Source organism: Ranitomeya variabilis, chromosome 8 (assembly GCF_051348905.1).
Source record: "Ranitomeya variabilis isolate aRanVar5 chromosome 8, aRanVar5.hap1, whole genome shotgun sequence".
Taxonomy (NCBI): domain Eukaryota; kingdom Metazoa; phylum Chordata; class Amphibia; order Anura; family Dendrobatidae; genus Ranitomeya; species Ranitomeya variabilis.
Genome location: NC_135239.1, coordinates 189,723,130 through 189,740,018, shown reverse-complemented (window position 1 = coordinate 189,740,018; position 16,889 = coordinate 189,723,130). Strand labels below are relative to the sequence as shown.

General features: G+C 42.7%; 1 protein-coding gene across 9 annotated transcripts in view; it reads right to left on the bottom strand.

The window, feature by feature from the left end:
* Positions 1-206: 206 nt before the first annotated feature.
* SLMAP (sarcolemma associated protein) overlaps positions 207-16,889 on the bottom strand; it is a 101,722-nt gene continuing 85,039 nt past the window's right edge. For 6 of the 9 annotated variants that reach the window (XM_077278590.1, XM_077278588.1, XM_077278592.1 and 3 more), the window contains 5 exons: positions 16,530-16,850; positions 15,732-15,849; positions 15,311-15,482; positions 13,982-14,119; positions 2,076-2,412 (listed from right to left, as the gene is read on the bottom strand). In XM_077278590.1, coding sequence (XP_077134705.1) covers positions 2,323-2,412; positions 13,982-14,119; positions 15,311-15,482; positions 15,732-15,849; positions 16,530-16,850 — 839 coding nt within the window. In that variant the 3' untranslated portion in view covers positions 2,076-2,322. Of the gene's footprint in view, positions 2,413-5,416; positions 5,507-13,981; positions 14,120-15,310; positions 15,483-15,731; positions 15,850-16,529; positions 16,851-16,889 lie in introns of all 9 variants that reach the window. The other 3 variants (XM_077278589.1, XM_077278591.1, XM_077278594.1) reach the window with 1 other exon arrangement.

Below are 16,889 nucleotides of genomic sequence, written 5' to 3'. Positions count from 1 at the left end.
TTCTCCTGTTCCTAACCAGGCACATTCTGGGTATTTTTCATAAACGAGGTTCATACAGCTGTCCGCTTTATTTATAGTTTGAATATTAAACATTTTTTGAAGCTTCCTTTTCATGATCAATGGGGCCTAATTTTTGGGATTTCCAAACGCAATTTTTTTTTTTTATCGGTGGAAAAATTAAGGAAATCTGTGTTTTTTACATTATATTTTATTTTTTTTGGCCTACTAAAGTTTGCTCCCCTTTCCATATAAATTATTTTTATATATCGGACACTTTTTTCTTCTCTGAAGCGGTATGGCTAATAATGATTTTTTTTTTTTTTTACTCTGCTTTTCATTTATTTTACACATTGTTCTTTCCTTTAGGTCATAAAAGACTTTTGGGGGAGCATTTTAACATTGAAATCGGATTTCCCCTCTTAACTGGGGCTGGTATATTAGTCCCAGTTACAGGGCAAATTCAGCCTCATTGCTGTACAGCAGAGCTGACTGGGTGTCCTGGGATTCAGCAGCTCCTCCATATACCCAGCGGTCACATAACCACCAGGGTTTCCTGCACTGTACACACGACGCTTTTTCAGTGCTGAGTATACAGTGATCGAAAACGCAGAGACAAAATGAACAGTGTCTGCGGAGTCTGGCTGTGTCTGACAGCCGCACCATCCCATGCAGTAATATTTTAGAGTACAACGTGGACCACTCGGACATTTAACATTTATAGGAGGTCCGGAAGTATTTAAGAACCTAAATGTAATTGATTTGTCATTTTCTATGATCTGTATGACCTGCCTTATGAAGGAACATATATATTTTTTTTATTCTTATCTAGTTTGTATGCAAATAGTCCTTATTAACATGTTGGCGATCCACTCCTTATATGCTCGTCATTAAAGCATTGCGCCAGAGCACATGGCCGATATTCTGGTCCGGGTGGAAGAATAAAATGGCAGCATGCACTTTTATAGGCCACTTTACATTTGATATCGGTAGCCATTAGTGAACAGTTGTGCGTTTTTCCGTTTTTCTTGCTCCTTGCCTTTGGGGCTATACTCGGGGGTGAAGCACACATCAGAGGCCAAAGACATTACTTTCCCCAACAAAAATATATATTTTTAGTTTCATCTGAAAAGGTTTTGCTTTTTCGTTTCCTTCAAGTATAAACAGCTTATAAATAATCACTATATCCCATTAGGTTCTAGCGAACACTTTCTTAAAGGGACGGCTCTCGCCTGTTCCGTTACATCATCACACAGGTTGGGTTAGGAGAAACTAGATTTTCTGGACCAGACGAATCCCAGGAGTCAGGTGGGGCTGGAGGATTGTATAGATATCTAGGTTTTATTATTATTGTTTTTTGTTTTTTTTTTTAATTATTATTCTGCTTATTTATTACTTTTTATAGGGGGGATTAAAAATAATTAAATCTGCTCCAATAGTGGTCCAAAAGTATTTTGTGCATCCCTGCAGATTGTACCGCCTTCATATTCTCATATGTTGACTGCCTTTGTGTGATCACTAGTGACGAGCGACCGTGCAGATAAGGTGTTATATGAGCATGCTCGAGTCCTACCAGTGTCTTCTGTGTGCTTGAAATATTTGTTCAAGTCCCTGCGGCTGCAAGTCTCGTGGTTCTTCGACAGCCTAACAGTCAGACAATCCCAGCATGTGTTGCGTCTGTTAACAGCTGCGGGGAGGGAAACATTTTTTGAGCACACCGAAGACACTCGTTTAGCATCCGAGCATGCTCAGATAACACCTTATCCCAGCAGGTTCGCTCATCACGTGTGCAGTGAGCAGACTGGGACCGGCTCTGCGATGTGGGGGAGAAAGTGGGCAAATCCGATCAGCTTATCAATGCCATACTGGATGTGTATATGTTTTTATGGCAAAAAAAAAAATAAAAAAAAAATAAAAATACAGTCTTTCATTCTTTACAATAAGATTCTACAGTAAAACATCCACAAACCCAAAACATCATAAATAATTTGGTACCAAGAAGCCTGCTGGAGGCCATAACAGTATTTCCAATACCACCAAACTAGACTTTAAAAACCACATGAATGTCGCAAGCAAGGTTCTGCCTACTGTAGGATAACGTCATGTGTTTATTCCCCTGTTGGACAAATACATATATTACAGTTTTAAAGCAATTGCCCTACTACGGATCTCTTTCAGAGATTTGTGAGTTTGTGTTTTTTTAGTTTGTGGTTTTGTTTTTTTTTTTAAGAGGTAAAAAGGAAGAGTAAGGATCAGTTTTGTGTTCTCCAAACATGAGCGTCTGCCGGCTTCGATGGAGGACGGTACATGGCTTGATAAGCGGTCTCATGGTGCGCCTCTGCTGAGGCCGGGGTACAGCATCACGGCAGTCACAGCAACCAACACCGCTATCCCGGTCATCCAAGGCCACTGTCTCTGCGGGAAGAAGACGCTGTTAATATCCTTTAATGGGAAATACATCTTTATTACCTTCTGCTTTGTTAGGTCCGGAAACGGAATATCAGTTTTTATCCACATACTTGTCTAATTCCCTTTAATATATTTTACGTGAGAGCAGTATAATATAGAGCAAGAGGCCCTGATTTCAGGGATGTGTCACTTACTAAGCTGTGTGTTGCAGTTTCAAAACAATCAGTGTTTTATCTGCAGGAGATTATCTCTAGTGGACTAGGTGTCACCTGCGCAGCAGTCAGGTTTATCTGTGTAACCCCGCCCCCATCACAGATTGGCAGTAAACCGGAAGCTGCCAATTACATCTGTGGGCGGAGTTATACAGAGCTCAGCCTTCGGAGCACTGGTGTATGTACAACAGTGATAGTATCAAAACTGCACAATGATGTCCAGTAAGTGATACATCGCTGGAATCAGTGTCTCTGCCTCTACATTATGATGCTCTCAGATTATAGAGTACAGATTCGTTTTAACACCTTTTCTAAAGAGATGTAGGGGCTTATTCCTGCCTTCCCATGTCCTACACAAAGTCCTATACTCCTACATCTCCAATAGTAATGACTCACAGCCCAAACTATAGAATAGCAAGCGAATAATGTCGCCAAATGACGGGGAGGGATGATGTGGATAAGAAATGATTGACACTGAGGATTTTGACAAAAAGACGTTGACATGGGGCTGGTCCTAAAGAACAAGAAGTCCTTCACTGGGGGTGGTCTGAGATGTAAGACTTTCTGAAACTTTGCAAGCCACAGAAACGCCGCCATTACTCGTGGAACCGGTAGGGTCATCTGATGAAGATCCCATACATGAAAAAAGTGGAGGAATCGGTAAGAGGAGAGGCATTAGACTTAAGATCCTGTTTACACCACTAGTGTCAGGTCTTCAGAACTATTTTGGGGGCATTTGATGGAAAGAACAAAGCATTGAGCAGCACGCTATGAAACCAAATGCATGCATGCACTGCTAGTATTGCTTAGTTTTAAAGGGTTATTAGCACGTTATTGCATATGCCATAAATGTGTCTAACAGGTGTGGACAAGCATCTATCTCCAGAACTGGGAATCTCGGCCATTGAGGCGGCCACAGGATGAATGGAGAGGTGGGCATGGCACGTGTGCACCTCTACTTCTAAAGAAGTTAGGACCCCCATGGATCTGTTCCCAATGAATTACCTTAAAGTTCCAAAAGTGAACCAAAAAAAATAAAATAAAAAAACCCCACCATGTATATAAAGAAAGACTTCTCTTATCAATAGAATAATCCTCTACCCCTAATGTAAACTGCAATCTGTAAAAAATCAGGATATTAATACGTCACACAGCTAGGTACACCACATTGTGTTATTCTACAGATTACTGAGAGGTATTAGAACATACGAATAAACTCATCAAAAATGCCATGATGATTTCAAGCTAAAGAAATGCATAAAGGATAAAGCATTCAGAAAGGAATCAAAGCTGGAGAAAAACAAAAATTCGGATCTTTGGAGAATAAGTCTATAATAATAATGACATGAATGAAATTTTGCTATGGATTTACTGCGGATTTCACCCCTGCTGTATTAAAAGTAATGAATGCAGGGATGAAAAGAAAAAAAAATTAGATTTAAAAGCTGCAGCAAATCTGCAGCCTTATAATATAAATGCTAGAGATGGGCGAATCGATTCGCAGGACCCAGGTCCAATATTTCATGGCCGCCCTGGATCCACCTAATACTTACCGACATCCACAGCTCCTCTTTTGATTAGCCAGCCTGGCGTGACACAGTCGTTGTGGTGTGACGCCCAGACAATGTTATACCAAGCCGGCTAATCAAAAGAGGAGCATGTATCAAAAAAGTAGAATACGGACTCACCACCGCAAAGAAAAACGCAAATCGTCCTCCTTTCAATGATGCTCGGTAATCTCCAGGCCGGTATAGTCAAGTAAACATATGATAAGTTGCAATCCAGCATCATAGCAAAAAGTAAAAGTTCAATTATGTAGAATAAAAATTGCAAGTGGAAAAAAACTAAAAACAAAACAAAAACACATTGGTAGCTGACGCGTTTCTGATTCCCAAGACACCATAATTATATGACTTCATGATTAAGGATGTCTGAAATGCACACATTGGCACACCTTCTGATTTTTAAGTGTCCTTAATAGTGATAAGCGAGCTTGGAAAAGGTGTTATCTGAGCATGCTCGGGTGCTAATCGAGTGTCTTCGGTGTGCCCAAAGAATATGTTCGAGTCCCGCGGCTGCTCGACAGCCATGACACATGCAGCAGAAGGGACTCAAACATATTTTTCGAGCACACCGAAGACAATCGGTTAGCACCTGAGCACGCTCAGATAACACCTTATCCCAGCACGCTCGCTCATCACTACTAAGGACACTTACCGGAGACCAAAACGCGTTAGCCTGCTAAATTTGTGTATCTTTTTTTAATTTTTAATTGAGATGGTTCAATTAAAGATGAACTTTTACCTTTTGCCAGATTGCAACATATTTTTTTTTTCTATTTCATCAAAAAAATTGAGCCAAGGATGCCGGCAGGTAGGAAGTGGATTGCAGGGATCTATTCCAGCGTGCGGCACAGACTACTGACCTGGATCCAGTGACCTGATTGGCTCATCTCTAATAAGTGACATACTGACAATATATTCTAACAATATCCCATTCACTGAAGATATATAAACAGGATATGTAAATATTTATTTAGTGGCTCGTTTGTTGCTGTAGGATCCATCCCTGCGATTTAGCAGCGCAGCTTCTGCCGCCTTTCTGAACGCTTCATTTCCAGCACGGAGACCACGATGAAGATACTGGAGGAGAAGTCAGTGTTTAGTGCACACAGGAAGAGACAGACAGATGTTAATGGTTAGTAAATCCCGGGTTAGTCCTGCTACCTGACCATGCACTAACGTTACACAGATGGGTCATGTAGTGGACAGTGGAGGACAGACAAGAGCAGCGTGTACCTTTCTCTACCACAACAGGCCGTAACACCAATACAGGATAGCCACGAATACGCCGAAGAATACGGCTGGGACGGGAAGTAATGCGGAAGGCTGAAGAAGGGAAGGGATATTAAAAATCACTCAGGTGCTCCAATCAACATAAAGCCAGAGAACCGGATCGGACACAGATCAATCAACCTGCGAGTATTGGATTCAGAACATCTCATAGATTAGTAATGCAAATCATGGGGAGCAAATTTCGGCATGTGCTCCTGAAGCTCCTCATTTCCAGAATCTCCCCGGACTAGAAGATAAAGTCTGGAGGACACCAGTAAGAACACCCTGCGATAGGCCAAGGTAATGGTCTTTGGGTGGGGTGTGTGGGCATCTTTTCTATCCTTTCCACTTGGCACGAGATGATCACATTTGGGGAAAAAAAATAAAATAAAATTTGGGCAGTAAGAATGTTAATGTTTTTTTTTTTCCCCAAAGCTGCTCATCTCATGCACCTCAACTGGAGATTTCTTAAGCCAAGTTGAAAGTTAGAGAAGGGAACATCTGTACTTCCATGATCACCGACATCTCTGACCTGATCTGTCAACTCTGTAAATGGAAAAAAAAACTTATTACATGTAGCATGAAGTAATGGTAAAATAACCCGGCCCACAGTCTGAAGTTCTGGAAATGACCCAGAAGGAGACCTCCGGGAGCTGACAGTACATTGGGCCAATAGAATGTATATCATATTTTTCAGATTATAAGTCACACTTTTTAACAACAACAACAAAAATGTGTGCATCTCATAATCTGAAGGCAGCTTCCTGTGATGGAGGAGACCGCAGACACCAAGTCCTTCCCGATCACAAAGTGAGGGGCTCTCCTCCTGCTCGATACTGATTATTGGGTGTCTGAGTGGAAGCTACCGGGAGCTGCACATCCCCTGCAGATGAAGGACCTTCCACTTTACTAGCTCCAGCACCTTTCACATCATGTGATTTGTCACATGCCTGGAAAGATCTGCAAGGTATGGTAATGTAGCGGGCGTTTGTGCCTATATGTGCATATATAACAGAGCTGTGTGTGCCTGTAAGTGCGCCTATATGTGCATATATGAAACAGAAATGTGCATATCTCTATAAGAGCATACATGTATAATATATTAGAACAGAGCCATATATATGTCCACATCTGGACAGAACAAACTCCCAAACAGTATATCAATATGCGAAAAAAGGAGTCAAACATCTGTCACTACTAATTTGATAAAAAGGTAAATATTTATTTAAATAACCACACATTTTAATACACAAGACTGGTTTAGCACGTAATAAAACCTAAGGGTACCGTCACACAGTGAAATTTCCATCGCTACGACGGTACGATTCGTGACGTTCTAGCGATATCGTTACGATATCGCAGTGTCTGACACGCAGCAGCGATCAGGGACCCTGCTGAGAATTGTACGTCGTAGCAGATCGTTTGGAACTTTCTTTCGTCGCTTGATCACCCGCTGACATCGCTGGATCGTTGTGTGTGACAGCGATCCAGCGATGTGTTCGCTTGTAACCAGGGTAAACATCGGGTAACTAAGCGCAGGGCCGCGCTTAGTAACCCGATGTTTACCCTGGTTACAAGCGTAAACGTAAAAAAACCAAACAGTACATACTCACATTCCGGTGTCTGTCCCCGGCGTCTCAGCTTCTCTGCACTGTGAGCGCCTGCCGGCCGGAAAGCGAGCACAGCGGTGACGTCTGACGTCACCGCTCTGCTTTCCGGCTATGGCGCTTACACAGTGGAGAGAAGCAGAACGCCGGGGGACAGACACCGGAATGTGAGTATGTACTGTTTGTTTTTTTTACGTTAACGCTGGTAACCAGGGTAAACATTGGGTTACTAAGCGCGGCCCTGCGCTTAGTAACCCGATGTTTACCCTGGTTACCCGGGGACTTCGGCATCGCTCCAGCGCCGTGATTGCAAAGTGTGACCGCAGTCTACGACGCTGAAGCGATATTCATACGATGCTGCGACGTCACGAATCGTGCCGTCGCAGCGATGGAAATTTCACTGTGTGACAGTACCCCAAGTCTAACCTGGATACGGGTAACACGATACCCCACACATCACCATAATAGTACAGCTCAAGGATACAGATTCACTGATTAAGTATAGACACCAATGGTAGTATACATAAGTGATAACAGCACTGTCTACCATCTAAGGGACCCATTCAGAGTAGACAAACACCTAAAGTCCGTGACTGCACCTTACCCATATTAGCACTCCACACACACACCACAGCTAATATGGGTAAGGTGCAGTCACGGACTTTAGGTGTTTGTCTACTCTGAATGGGTCCCTTAGATGGTAGACAGTGCTGTTATCACTTATGTATACTACCATTGGTGTCTATACTTAATCAGTGAATCTGTATCCTTGAGCTGTACTATTATGGTGATGTGTGGGGTATCGTGTTACCCGTATCCAGGTTAGACTTAGGTTTTATTACGTGCTAAACCAGTCTTGTGTATTTAAATGTGTGGTTATTTAAATAAATATTTACCTTTTTATCAAATTAGTAGTGACAGATGTTTTGACTCCTTTTTTCGCATATTGATATAAGAGCATACATGTAGCAGAGCTGTGTGTATCTATATCTGCATATATGTAGCAGAGCTGTGTGCGTGTCTAAATGTGCATGTATGTAGCAGAGCTGTATGCAAGTATATATGTAGCAGAGCTGTATGCATGTATATATGTTTTAGAGCTGAGCGTGATCTGTGTGTATATATGTAGCAGACCTGTGTGCGTGCATATATGTGCATGTATGAGGCAGAGCTGTGTGCATGTCTATATGTGCATATAACAGTTAGGTCCATATATATTTGGACAGAGACAACATTTTTCTAACTCTGGTTATAGACATTACCACAATGAATTTTAAACAAAACAATTCCGATGCAGTTGAAGTTCAGACTTTCAGCTTTCATTTGAGGGTATCCACATTAAAATTGGATGAAGGGTTTAGGAGTTTCAGCTGTGCCACCCTGTTTTTAAAGGGAACAACAGTAATTAGACAGATTAAATTTAAATAAAATGTTTATTTTTAGTACTTGGTTGAAAACCCTCTGTTGGCAATGACTGCCTGAAGTCTTGAACTCATGGACATCACCAGACGCTGTGTTTCCTCCTTTTTGATGCTCTGCCAGGCCTTCACTGTGGTGGTTTTCAGTTGCTGTTTGTTTGTGGGCCTTTCTGTCTGAAGTTTAGTCTTTTACAAGTGAAATGCTGCTCAATTGGGTTGAGATCAGGTGACTGACTTGGCCATTCAAGAATATTCCACTTCTTTGCTTTAATAAACTCCTGGGTTGCTTTGGCTTTTTGTTTTGGGTCATTGTCCATCCGTAGTATGAAACGACGACCAATCAGTTTGGCTGCATTTGGCTGGATCTGAGCACACAGTATGGCGGCTCTGAATACCTCAGAATTCATTCGGCTGCTTCTGTCCTGTGTCACATCATCAATAAACACTAGTGACCCAGTGCCACTGGCAGCCATGCATGCCCAAGCCATCACACTGCCTCCGCCGGGTTTTACAGATGATGTGGTATGCTTTGGATCATGAGCTGCACCACGCCTTCACCATACTTTTCTCTTTCCATCATTCTGGTAGAGGTTGCTCTTGGTTTCATCTGTCCAAAGAATGTTCTTCCTGAACTGTGCTGGCTTTTTTAGATGTTTTTCAGCCTTTTTATTCTTGATGCTTATGAGTGGCTGCACCGTGCAGTGAACCCTCTGTAGTTACTTTCATGCAGTCTTCTCTTTATGGTAGATTTGGATATTGATACGCCGACCTCCTGGAGAGTGTTGTTCACTTGGTTGGCTGTTGTGAAGGGGTTTCTCTTCACCATGGAGATTATTCTGCGATCATCCACCACTGTTGTCTTCCGTGGGAGCCCAGGTCTTTTTGCATTGATGAGTTCACCAGTGCTTTCTTTCTTTCTCAGGATGTACCAAACTGTAGATTTTGCCACTCCTAATATTGTAGCAATTTCTTGGATGGGTTTTTTCTGTTTTCGCAGCTTAAGAATGGCTTGTTTCACCTGCATGGAGAGCTCCTTTGATTGCATGTTTACTTCACAGCAAAACCTTCCAAATGCAAGCAACACACCTCAAATCAGCTCCAGGCCTTTTATCTGCTTAATTGAGAATGACATAACGAAGGGATTGCCCTCACCTGTCCATGAAATAGCCTTGGAGTCAATTGTCCAATTACTTTTGGTCCCTTTAAAAACAGGGTGGCACATGCTAAGGAGCTGAAACTCCTAAACCCTTCATCCAATTTTAATGTGGATACCCTCAAATGAAAGCTGAAAGTCTGAACTTCAACTGCATCTGAATTGTTTAGTTTAAAATTCATTGTGGTAATGTCCATAACCAAAATTAGAAAAATGTTGTCTGTCCAAATATATATGGACCCAACTGTATGTAGTAGAGCTTTGTGTGCGCATAAAACACACTGCAGACAAAAACTAACAATACCACAGCTACATCCTTTATCTACCCTAGTGCATTAAAATTAGTTATGACCCCTCCACTTTACAGCACCACAGAAGTTTTAAGTAATAGGATTTTTTCCCCCCAATTTTCTGCAGTCTAAACTTGGGGTGCGTCTTATGGTCCGAAAAATACAGCATTTCCTTTTAGTTTGCTATGACATCGGCCTCCCACTTTCTATAAACTCTTGTAGGCTTTTTCTATGAGAATCACCACCTCCGTTTTAACCCCCAGGAACATTCTTCATGTTTATTTGGTGCAGCCAGAACAGACATGGTGAACAGATTTAGTCACAAACAGTTATTCAGTGAAAAAGCAACGTGTCAATCACTGCTCACATCACAAACTGGTGGCAAACATGTGACAACGTGACTACAGGACTGCTCAGTATGGAAGTTGCCGAGGATTGAACTAGAAGGCCGTGACTAGATGTCGACATGTGATTTGATTTTAATTGCTAAAGTTTAAGGAATTTTCCATGAATAGAAAAAAAATGGAAATGTCATTATAAATAACTTCCTAAATACCTTTTGACTAGCAAATGACAATTGATTTGTCTAGGGAGGTGATTACTGTAGAAATAAAATGACCGCGGTCTCATCACACTGCTGTGCACCCTGTCTATCTGATCTAATACCAGAAATACCAGGAGTGCTGAGGTAAGAAGAGGCTGCTCACACTGCTGTCCACTCTGATTAATACTGGAGATACCAGGGGGTGCTGAGGTAAGAAGAGGCTGCTCACACTGCTGTGCACCCTGTCTATCTGATCTAATACTGGAGATACCAGGAGTGCTAAGGTAAGAAGAGGCTGCTTACACTGCTGTCCACCCTGTCTATCTGATCTAATACTGGAGATACCAGGAGTGCTAAGGTAAGAAGATGCTGCTCACACTGCTGTCCACCCGGTCTATCTGATTTAATACCAGAAATACCAGGAGTGCTGAGGTAAGAAGATGCTGCTCACACTGCTGTCCACCCCGCCTATCTGATCTAATACTGGATACACCAGGGGTTCTGTGGTAAGAAGATGCTGCTCACACTGCTGTCCACCCCGTCTATCCGATCGAATATTGAAGATACCAGAAGTGCTGAGGTAAGAAGAGGCTGCTCACACTGCTGTCCACCCCGTCTATCCGATCTAATATTGAAGATACCAGAAGTGCTGAGGTAAGAAGAGGCTGCTCACACTGCTGTCCACCCCGTCTATCCGATCTAATATTGAAGATACCAGAAGTGCTGAGGTAAGAAGAGGCTGCTCACACTGCTGTCCACCCTGTCTATCTGATCTAATACTGGAGATACCAGGAGTGCTGAGGTAAGAAGATGCTGCTCACACTGCTGTCCACATGATCTAATACTGGAGATACCAGGAGTGCTGAGGTAAGAAGAGGCTGCTCACACTGCTGTCTACCCTGTCTATCTGATCTAATACCAGAAATACCAGGAGTGCTGAGGTAAGAAGAGGCTGCTCACACTGCTGTCCACCCCATCTATCCGATCTAATATTGAAGATACCAGAAGTGCTGAGGTAAGAACAGGCGGCTCACACTGCTGTCTACCCTGTCTATCTGATCTAATACCGGAGATACCAGGAGTGCTGAGGTAAGAAGATGCTGCTCACACTGCTGTCCACCCAGTCTATCCGATCTAATATTGAAGATACCAGAAGTGCTGAGGTAAGAAGAGGCTGCTCACACTGCTGTCCACCCTGTCTATCTGATCTAATACTGGAGATACCAGGAGTGCTGAGGTAAGAAGAGGCTGCTCACACTGCTGTCCACCCTGTCTATCTGATCTAATACCGGAGATACCAGGAGTGCTGAGGTAAGAAGAGGCTGCTCACACTGCTGTCCACCAGGTCATTATGAATGACAATATATGGTATAGGTTAAGGTATGATTAGGTCACCACAGTGGAGCTTCCTACTGCACTTGCTCACAGATAACAGTCCATTGACAGATTTCAGTAAATGTAAAAAGGTGGCGGCCACTTATATTCTAGAATGAATACCTCCCCAAAATAAAACAATTATGACTTGCTAATGAAAAGTATTTTGAATTTATTTATGACGACATTTTGTATAGGAATTTTTTTCTCTATTCCCTTCCTGGATCACCTTATTAAGATACCAATACGTTTCACATTGCAAATAAAACTTAAGTGTGTAAATTTGCGGGGACACGTCCACATGTGCCATTACTTCAAGACAGCTAACACTCCATGACTTCAAAGTTTCCTAATAAGGATGAAAAGTCATGAGCGACCTATGCAAAAGAAACTGTAACAAAGACTCCTAGGGTTGTGCCCAAGTGCAAAAATATCCGAGCCTTGGGAGTAATCGTCCCCTCACCATGGAGCCTTAGCAGCACTGACTGCACGGTGTGGTCACCTCTAGAACAAGTGGCGTCACATGCATCGCTCACCGATCCAGGGCACGTTACATCACATGCACATCCATAGGACACACACACTGCAAACTACCATCTGCACAAACGGGACTCATTTTTGCTATTAAAGAAAAATGAGTCTGTTATGTTCCGGCTTGTATAGATCATTTCCCCATCAAATTGGTGCATGTGGCCACAATACGCTCTTATAAACCGGTTCTTAAAGGGATTCTGTCAGCAGGTTCTTGCCATGTAATCTTAAGACAGCAGGAGATAGAGGCTGAAACACAGAATTCAGGGATGTGTCACTTGTCAAAGTGCGTGCTGCTAAGCAACTGTGAAAGGTTCATCACTAAGAGATTAACATTGCCGGACTAGTCTGGCAACGCCCCCCTCCTGTGATAAGCATCTCACTGTCTATAGACATTGTACACACAGAGCCTGTGTGGGCGGGGCTAGCTTTCTCAGCTCCACAGAGCCTGGTGTGGGCGGGGCTAGCTTTCTCAGCTCCACAGAGCCTGGTGTGGGCGGGGCTAGCTTTCTCAGCTCCACAGAGCCTGGTGTGGGCGGGGCTAGCTTTCTCAGCTCCACAGAGCCTGGTGTGGGCGGGGCTAGCTTTCTCAGCTCTGCTTCAGGCTTAATTTAAAAGCTCTGATTGTGCCAGAACGGCTGCACCCAGTAATCTAAGTGATACATCACTGGATTCAGCTTCTCTCTGCCTACATCATGCTGCTCTCTGATGAGGAAGCAAAAATCTGCTGACAGATTCCCTTTAAAGTGACTCTCCAACCTGGTGATGAAAAGTGGTACACATCTTACGTATAATCATCCTACCTGGTGACCTCCTTTTGCCTTCACAGATCAGCGATCTGGTCCCTCTGCATCCAAGATGGCCACTACAGCAGCATAGGGAGCGATTTGGTAAGTTTGAATCACATCTCCCCACTTATTTGTGCCGTGGGTCACTTCCCACTGGGGTGGTCATCACAGAAGCAGGAGGACAGGAATGGTGGTCTCCATACAGGAGGTAACAGAGGACACCAAGTAGGGTAACTATACATGACAGATGTATAGTTGCTCAGTTACTATAATACTACCATGTATGTTGCAGAAAAGTAGACAGACCTCGCTGTTTTCAAATGAGACTGGGTGTATGGAGGCACTCCGGCTCACCCCGATTGATGATGTTGCGAGAGAAGAAAAAAAAAAAAAAAAAAAAAGGATCGAGCATGTTGAGTAACACACCCAATCTTTTTGTTCTCACAGGAAAAAATCTGCCTCGAGAAGCATTTATGTGCAGGGAGTAATGGTAGAAAGCCATCGCCTAGACTGACTCATGTATCAGCACGGTGGTAAAGTGTTATGACATTCACGGTCTACAAAGAATAGCTGGCCTCGCAACTTAAAAAAAAAAAAAATCCCCCGAATGTATAAAAAAAAAAGAAAAGCCGTTCTATAATAAGCAGTGATGTAATAAAACAAATAATGTCAGCCCTGAAACAGACGCTGTGGCACATTAAGCATGATGGGCAGTACGTGAAGTCATTTTCAACCTGTGCTTTGTAACCACAGCACATATAATAATGGCGGTCAGGAGTCCGGTGCGGTGCGACCGCAGGTAGCATGGTGGAGGCGGCACTTACATTATTATTCCCCTTCTCCTGCAGCAGCTTTAGGTTCTCTTTACATTGTTTCAGCTCGTCAGCGATCATTTGCTTTTCTTGTTCTGTTTTCTCGAACGTCATTTTCAGCTCTGATAGTTTCGCTTGTGTGTTTTCATACTAAAAAAGATAAAATTCAGAATCAGGTCACCAGTAGGAGGTCATTACTGGAAAATGGCTGTATACCGGTGGGCTCTGTGCGGTGGGACAACGCCTGGGATACTGAGCCATGTTTTTAAGGGATTTAATGTTTTTATGTATCAGGAAAAGGGATCATATTCTAGATGCCATAGATCGAGTGGAGGGTTAACGTGCACGCTAGACGGCCGCTCCATTCACCCTTCCAGCCACGGCCTTATGCAATCAGTGGGGGCCCCAGCGATTAGACCCCCCCAGCTGTGCTAGCATTTATCACCTATTTCATAGGTTTTGTTTGAATATATATTTTTTATTTTTCCAATGTAGATTTTTTTAATTCTATTTTCTGTGCATGATTATGGGGGGGCAGCCATCACATTCAGAGATAAGACCAACAGCATCTACAGGGACCGAGCTGCAATAGTCTGGGCACACGCACTGACTTTGATGGGAAAGTCTTCTAGGCATGCTCAGTGACCTGTGCAGAGAACATTGTACAGGGAGGTAGAGGAGGTGATCTGTGATATCACTGATAATCAATGGTAGATTCTGCGTTATCTTAGTGTTGAATTTCTATAATATGGAGATGACAACAGAGTAGTGATCTTTACAAATTAAGTATCAGATAAAGATAAGTCTTACGTACCAGCATGAAAGCTGTAAGATTTCAGGATTTCTCTTTTCAAATATATGTGACAAAAAAATTAAAAATAATATATATATATATATATATATATATATATATATATATATATATACTATGTTGGCGCTATATAAATAAACGTATCATATATATATATATATATATATATGTGAATATATATATGTAAATTTTATATATATATATATATATATATATATATATATATATATATATATATATATATATATATATATATATATTCAGAAAGCGCTACAGTTTCTTTGAAGAAAGAGCTCATTAGAGGGGTTCTTCCATGCAAAACGATTATCCACAAAATAGCTGACAAATGTATGATTTCTGGGTGCCCGAACGCCATCTGTCAGGCCCATTAAAGTGAATGGAGCCTGAAGTCGCCCACCAGGTACAATCGATGCTGGCCTTGATTATCAGACCCCCAGCAATCATGTATGCATAACATATCCTGTGACCAAGTGATAGATGGAAGTTAGAGAGACCCCCTTTAAACTCACTTCCTGCTGAATGTTGAGGACGCGCTTCTCTGCCTCTTTGAGCTGAACTTTCAAGTTGGTCGCCTCTCGCTGACTCTGTTCTTTCATAGATCCCACCTGACTTTCAAGCGCCTTCCGGGAACTCTCCAAGACGCTGAGATCATTTGAGAGGCCTTGAGACTGCTTCTGAGAACTGGGAGAAGAAGGAAAACACTAAGAAAACGCTTGGACTAAAAATCGCTTTGCTCCACTAGTGACAGTCCACAGAGGGAGGACTACGACAAGCAGATTTACATTGGCCATATCCTACCATGTAATTACAAATAACGTACTGGAGGACAATGGAGGGTGAATAGGACGTATGGAGACGATCAACATGAGCCAGGAGCTAGATTGAGCTTCACATGGTTCTCAGAAACAATCTTGTAAAAACGTTCCTCACCTGCGCAGCTCGCTCTCAATCCTCTGGCACTGTCCAGTCAAAGCAGCGTTCTCTTTCTGCAGAGAGGAGCACTCTGCCTCCAGAGAAATTACACTTTTCCGGAGTTCCTCCATTTCAGCTGTGAAGTTGGGGCATGGTTATAACGAGCCATTATAATACAGAGGTTATGAGAAACAATGACGACAACGTCAGCAAATTATTTCACAAACTGCATGCAGAGTTCTTGAGGACCATAAGGAATTGGTACAGTCATTAGGAACACAAATAGTTCCCCTCCACTGGATCAGAATCTGCCCAGGCACGTGACGGGACACATAGGTGCACGGGTCGTTACGAGACAGGGCTCAGATAGCCGTAAAGAGCTGAGCACCTGTGCATCAATGACAGACTCAAACGTCCTCATTCAATCACCGCAAGCAGAGATCGCGAAAGTTGAGGAAGTGTAAAATTATATTAGAAAATTGTCACGTCAGAAAATACTATGATCCTGCAGATATAGGGTTAGTCTACAGGTTAGTAGAGTTAGAAAGGTGCCAGGATGCCATACTGAAAGTGCAGCGCACAGGAGAAAGTCAACTTTATTATTCCCAGGAGCCGCCAGCTTTCAGTCATGTATGCATGACTAAAAGCCAGTGGTTCATAGGAGGAATAAAGTTGATTTTCTCCAGCTAGCCGCGTTTTCAGTACAGCAGCTGGGCAACTTTCTAACCCAATAAACCTGCAGACTAACCCTATATCTGAAGGTTAATAGCATTATCTAGTGTGACAATGAATCTTGGTGGCTAGCACACTACTGACCTTGCAATCTTACTGACTCAGACACTTGCTGGTCCTCCCGATCTTTGCACTGCGCCTGGAAATTGGCTTGTAGGTTGACGATTTCTGACTCGTACTGTTTGGCTGTTTTGCGCCAATGCTCAAGTTCAAACCGCACCTCCTGTAGCTCTCCCTGCAGCTCGGCTATTTCTCCTTCTCTTTCAGTAGCGACTTGTTCAGAGACGTGTTTCAGGATGGCGATCTCTTCCTGCGCATTCATCAGCTCTTCCCGGGTACTAGAGATATCATTTTCTTTTTCTTCACGTAAGATTTCAATCTCTTCCTGTAACCTGTGCAATTGAGCTGGGGGACAAAAACAAAGGCTTTAATTTGTCTCTTTCC